General features: G+C 38.5%; 1 protein-coding gene across 1 annotated transcript; it reads right to left on the reverse strand.

Annotated features, from left to right (window-relative positions):
- Positions 1–2,017: 2,017 nt before the first annotated feature.
- Positions 2,018–5,595, reverse strand: LOC143854948 ((-)-germacrene D synthase-like). The gene is made up of 7 exons (XM_077365091.1): positions 5,395–5,595; positions 4,692–4,953; positions 4,023–4,395; positions 3,697–3,915; positions 3,409–3,547; positions 3,039–3,287; positions 2,018–2,520 (listed from the first exon to the last, which is right to left on the reverse strand). Exons 1-7 carry the CDS (start codon positions 5,533–5,535, stop codon positions 2,227–2,229), a joined length of 1,677 nt encoding a protein of 558 aa, XP_077221206.1. The 5' UTR covers positions 5,536–5,595; the 3' UTR covers positions 2,018–2,226.
- Between the last annotated feature and the right edge of the window lie 405 nt (positions 5,596–6,000).

A 6,000-nucleotide genomic window follows, 5' to 3' on the forward strand; every position in this document is an offset into this window, starting at 1 on the left:
CCAGCACTGAGAATTATTATAATGTATAGAAAAAACTAATACTCATTTACATATGAAGTATTGCAGTGAAGGCGCATATATAAATCAACTCGACCATCCGGTCAATGCACATAATGATGGTCACCTCGTAAAAGGTTAATAACACAAAATTTCCCATAAAAAATTTTGATAGAAAGAAAAAGAATGAGAGAGAGAGAGAGAGAGATTGGTCCAGTCGCCCCATCCGCTGCCATATTTTTGGCCCACAACATTATACCATAAAGCATCCTTTTCCGTACCGAACCGCCAATACCACTTACTCAAAAGGGCTTTGTTCCGGAGGCGAATTTTGCCAATGCCCAAACCCCCGTCTCTTTTGGAACGACACACCGTTTTCCACGCAATAAGGTGCTTGAGCCTTTTCCCCCTTTCTTTACCTTCCCAAAGGAAATCCCTCTGAATTTTTTCAATACAAGAAGCAACCGACGCCGGAATCTTGAATACCGACGTAAAATGTACCGGCAGATTTGCGAGGACGGCTTTGATTAGGGTAATACGACCCCCAAATGACAAGTACCTCTTTTTCCATGATGCAAGCTTCCGTTCAATCCGTTCAATAACCGGATCCCATTGCCCAGCTTTAGGGATGCCATACCCCAACAGCAGTTCCAGATATTTGATAGGAAGCATGGCAAGTTGACACCCGAGGGTCCCCGCATAAGCGGCACAAGAAATTGCGTCCACGTTATCTACCTTGACAAAGAGATCTTTGGGATACTTTGATTGGGAGAGAAATAAACCTCATTGTTCGAAAGTCATGAAGGGTCCCCAAGTCCTTCATTCAAAATTCCTTATTGATGACGATAATGAAGGTGGGTAGGATTTTTTTGTCATTTATGGTAAGGACTTCATTGATGTGGAGAAGGAGAACAAGAATCTTGTCTTTGTGAGTGAAGACAGACATGGGTGAATCCACCTTACAACACCAAAATCCAATAACCAGGAGGTATATGTTGAATCATGAAAACCAAGCCCATGCCTTTTCAAGTCTACAAAGCGCAGAATGGAAAGATAAACATGATCTGGATGACCAATATCATTACCATAAAGATGTTTTAGCAAGTATGGCTGATTGATGGATCAGTCCAACATGTATATTCAATATATATGAAGTTGGACTGAGATTTACAAGGATTAGATTTGACATGTACATGAGAGATCTCTAAAATAGAAAATATATGATGATTCTAATCGTCGGATATATACAATAGAAAACATACGATGATTCTCATCACCTAATCCACTAGTTAGAATCGTAGTTAGCGGAAACACTGTTTTAAACAGGCATTTTTTAGGTTCGACGTTTGATACTCCAGTTAAAACTTTTACAGCAAAAAAAAAACTGTCTTTTACGGAAAACGTTCAAAATGTATTAAATGCAGTTCTTTGGCTAACTTTCCAGCTTCACCCTACTATATTTTGTAAATGACAAAATTTTAGATGTATTAAATGTATTTTTATTGTTCCTGTTTATTTGACCATTTTTTACTATGGCTTTTTTAACCAATACCATATTAAACCCAAAATTTTTCCATCGCATTTCTTTGCAGAATCATGTTTTGCTAGCTATGTTCTGGATCGCCTTGGACAGTTTCTTCTCCATGACACATCCATGGTGAGGCACACCTTGTGCATTTTCCTACGAGTTTTAGTAAAAGTTGTGAAATTAAGAGATTTCCACTAAGATTAGTTGATTTCCATTAAAAATAACTGGTGCTTATATAAACCAATTACAGATAAAAATGGTAAGGGATAATGATGAGATTTGGGGAAGACCAGCCTAATCCGTGTTACTACCAAGATTCCCTTACAGTCAACGGTCATGATCTAATCTACTCTAACAAGAACTTTTAATGTGGTCAGATTATTTATTTTCTTTTGTTTTTCAACCATCTATTTTGCAGTTCAGCGGTAAGATGATTGTTAGAATCACATGGTTGTGCAGAAAAAAAAGAAAAGAAAAAAGCTTCGAAGTCACTTATACAAACAAGACCCAGAGAACCTTATTCATTTCATAATAGTTAAAAATCACATCTCACTAAAGACATGGTAATGGGCATTTTACGACTCATAGTAATCCCACCCAGTAAACACAAGGATGAGAACAAATACACTTATTAAGAAAGAAAAGAAGAAATACACTTGGGAAAGAACAGAAGAGATACACTTAGGAAAGAAACTCCATTCTCACACAGAGATTGGATTGACAAGCATCAATGTGATATTTTCTTTAGTCTCTCCTCCTGAATGAGTATACCCATCTCCACGAAGGTAGATGACTTCAGCCACTCGTGTAAGGTTGATTACAGGCATAAATACAGGCAGAGGGAAAACAGTTGGTTTAAGGCAAGCCTGGTTTACATCTTTCCATGCAAGTGCAGCCATTTCATGCAGCTTTTTACATGCTTCATTGTAAGTCACTCCATACTCATTCATGTAACACTGGACAGCCGATGCAACATGGCCTCTCTTTTGCTCAAACTTCAAACATACAAAACAAAAAATAATTAGCCATGGAACGGTGGAATTTTAGGAATTTACAGTCATGAATGGAAATATTTTGTTGTCGAAGGGTTCTAGCTCCCTACAACAGGTGGAATAGATGAGACCTATATATGATTTATACAGTCTCCCATGGAGACTATTTGCTAACAAGTTTCCCAAAGGCCAAGTGTCATGCTTCAATCTTTTGTGTCGCATCAATTCAAAGAAGCTAACTAGGTTGCTGACTCTTTGCTTAATTTTGTCTGTAAAGGAAAAGAGAATGATACATACTGACCGTGGCAGGACCTTCTAGAAGGGCTAGGAGCACCTTAAGATGTGACTCTTCGGGCATCCCTAGTATCTCTTGTAAGTAATGCTCCTTTTATTTTGGGTTTTGAGGAAATTAAATTGGTATGTCCTCCTCATGTACTTTTATTCATCAATAAAAATTCAAGTGCAGCCCCTCCCGCCCCACATTCCTAGATAAATTTTTGGTTTGAGAAAAAATAGCATACCTCAGTGGACTGCATGTCATCAAGCAGTCGGCCAATTAGTGATGCATCCATTACAACCTTTGGTTCGCTCTTCAACCATTCGAATGCCTCTTTGGTCATTACATCTCCCATCCCAGCACAACAATGGACGTTAGCCATATGGACTGCAACGCTAAGAGAAGAAACACGGAGATATTCTTCTACACTTGGTACAGTATTTCTGTTATACCATTTGTGCTCAACGAAGTATACTCTAGCCAAAACCTTCATCTGCAAGATAAAACAGAACATAATCAAGACATCATCAAACTTCAACTTTGAAATCTGTGTATCAAACTCTTCTGGGCTCTGGATCAAAATGTATTTTAGTGACGGGTTTTGTTAGTCCCACCGCATCCTTTACATAGTATCCACGATAGGATTTTCCTTCCGGTTCTAGTTCGTCTTCTAATTCCTTGACGGTGTCATAGAGTACAAGAAAACAATCTTTCAAGAACTGTGGGAGCAGATCTAGGCCCTCAAGATCCCACCTGAAAAATAATTAGCTTTCATATCTTAGACTTTCAGATCTTTTAAATATGGACCTTCACATTTCAACAGATGCATAGTGTGGCATCTATCATGGCACACCAGTGTTCAATAGAAAATTTGATAATCTTTTGAGGTGGATAGATCAAACCTATAGATTGCATCAGTGAATAGTTGGAGCTCATCTTCAGTAGCATATACGTCATATATGTCATCAATAACTGAGACCATCATTGTCATTTTGGTCGAAAAAATTCTAGCTCGGGAGTATTCTGGCTCATAATACACACCCAAGATCCAATAGTAGCATTCCACCAACCTATCTCTAATGAAAGGTAGCTTTCCTGCAACATCTGTGTCCTTCCACCACCTGCAAGTTATTGAAAAGATCAGTTCAAGTCGCCATTTTAATGGGTTCAATTAGATCCCATTAGTTTAATGGATCCTTATTCAAGTAATGAGAATATGGAAACTTACTTTGTAAGGTCTCTTAGCTCTTTCTTATGCAATTCTTGTAAGATATTGAAATCCAACTTGGCAAACTCAAGCAACACATCATTCCTTCCTTTCTCTTCCTGGTAGATTGTGAGGTAGCGAATGTTCTCTAGCCTTTGTATGCGCTTGTGCGTGGGTACCTCTAAGGCATGAGCTATTTGTTTGGCAAGCGGAGCGTCATCATGGGTCATAGCAGACTTAAGCTGCTCTTTTGTGAAAGTTATGGCTTCATCCAAGATATCATCTCCTCGTATGCTGAGAAATGCGGCTTCATACAGGCTTAGCAAACCCCTCGCATCAGTACTTAAGCTTGCCTTGAAGTTGCCCCGCTCGTCTTTGAACTTTCTAAATACATCTGTTTTCACCACCCAATATTTATGTCATTGATTATCCACACAAAATATCTCTTAGATCAACAAAATTGGAGAGTAATGAAAAGTACTAGTTCGATGGAGTGGAAGTGATCATTTTCATGTTTCATCAGAGTGTGCAGCAAAACAGAAACAAAGTATAAGGGTCTTCCAAAGCACGAAGAAAAAAAGGCTCAAAGAGGGGGTTCAAGGATGGCTAAGATGGCTGAGGGTGTCACAATTAAACTAAAGTATACCATATATTTTGACAGTGACCAAAATGATGTGGCAAGGGATTTACCAGCAGACACATTGTACCCTTGTTGCCTCAGAAGTCGAAACCGGAGAGAAACGTAATGTAAGTCATCAGTAGAAGCATGAGTTTCTGCAACATAAAGATGGTGTAATGCCTCTTCAATCTCTTTCTCAAAGTGATATTTCACTCCGAGCCGTTGGATTGCATCCAGCAAATCCAATTCTTCTAGTGATCCCTTGGCATTGATTAAAATTCTCCTCACTTCTTCCTTTAACACTTCAGCCCTTTTACTCCATGCATCCAGCTTCTGCATTCATGCAATCAACAAACATATGGACATAAGCAAAGTGTTAGAATATGTGAGATCTCACTGTTGGATTGGGTTGAGATCACACTGTTGGATCATCTTGGTGTAGATTAGGCAAGTTAGTTAGGGCCTGTTCATTTAAGATTATGACAACTGATTGTGAGTTCAAAACCTATTATTGGACTGAAAATCAAGGCCTGTTCGTTTAAGATTATGACAACCGATTGTGAGGCCAAAACATATCATTGGACTCACAATTGGTTGTCATAATCTTTAACAAACAAGGCCTTAGACAAGGAAACCTAGGTAGTTTTTGTTTTTACTAGGATGGTCTCCTATAGTTACATGGATTGGATTCTATGTTTATCACCTAAGTGCTCTATATAAGTACGGATTGATTCTTTGTAAATCAAACAATATTAATAGAATCCATTCTTTTACCTTGGGATCTTCAGTGTAGGAAAGAAAATGATCGCCCCAGATACTGGGGTGAAATCCTGCTGAGCGGCGAACAGCCGGATTTTTTCCAGTTTCCACTGGAAGGGTGGAGGAAGAAAGAACAGAGGAAGTACTAAGAGCCATGAGAAGTTAGAAATATTAATGCTTTCAATTTGTGAAGGCTTCTTACTTAGATTGAAGGGCTTAAACGCATCAGTATTTAAGGACCCCTGGTAGATGAATCTTCATCTTAAGAAATCGTACTCAAATTATTTTATTTCTCTTGCATGTGCATGGTGAGAAATCTTACACTATTTTTTTTTAATATTTTGCATGTTAAGAAATCGTGGTCGAATTTTTTTAGCTTTTACTTTGCTTGCCGTGGTGTATCTCAGGTGGGTCTTTTCTCTCTTTGTTGTTGATTGAGTGTGAGTACATGTTTCCACCAAACGAGAATAATGTGAAACAAGGCAAAATATAGTGTACGATGAGGGCCACGAGGTATTATTTCAATTTATGTGTTGGGCAAGTAGGCATGTGGTGGGTGAAAGACAAATGTATACCTTGTAGATCCTTATTTCACAGGCAGAAATACATGGAATGGCTATG

Source organism: Tasmannia lanceolata, unplaced genomic scaffold (genome assembly GCF_043159265.1).
Source record: "Tasmannia lanceolata isolate RefF3 unplaced genomic scaffold, GAP_Taslan_0.1 ptg000020l, whole genome shotgun sequence".
Taxonomy (NCBI): Eukaryota; Viridiplantae; Streptophyta; class Magnoliopsida; order Canellales; family Winteraceae; genus Tasmannia; species Tasmannia lanceolata.

Coding starts and splice junctions, on each gene's coding strand:
- LOC143854948 (XM_077365091.1), bottom strand. CDS start 5,535: ATGGCTCTTAGTACTTCCTCTGTTCTTTCTTCCTCCACCCTTCCAGTG. Junction 3,916..4,022: donor GAGCTAAGAGACCTTACAAA/GTAAGTTTCCAT, acceptor AATAACTTGCAG/GTGGTGGAAGGACACAGATG. Junction 2,521..3,038: donor ATGACATGCAGTCCACTGAG/GTATGCTATTTT, acceptor GTATGTTTGAAG/TTTGAGCAAAAGAGAGGCCA.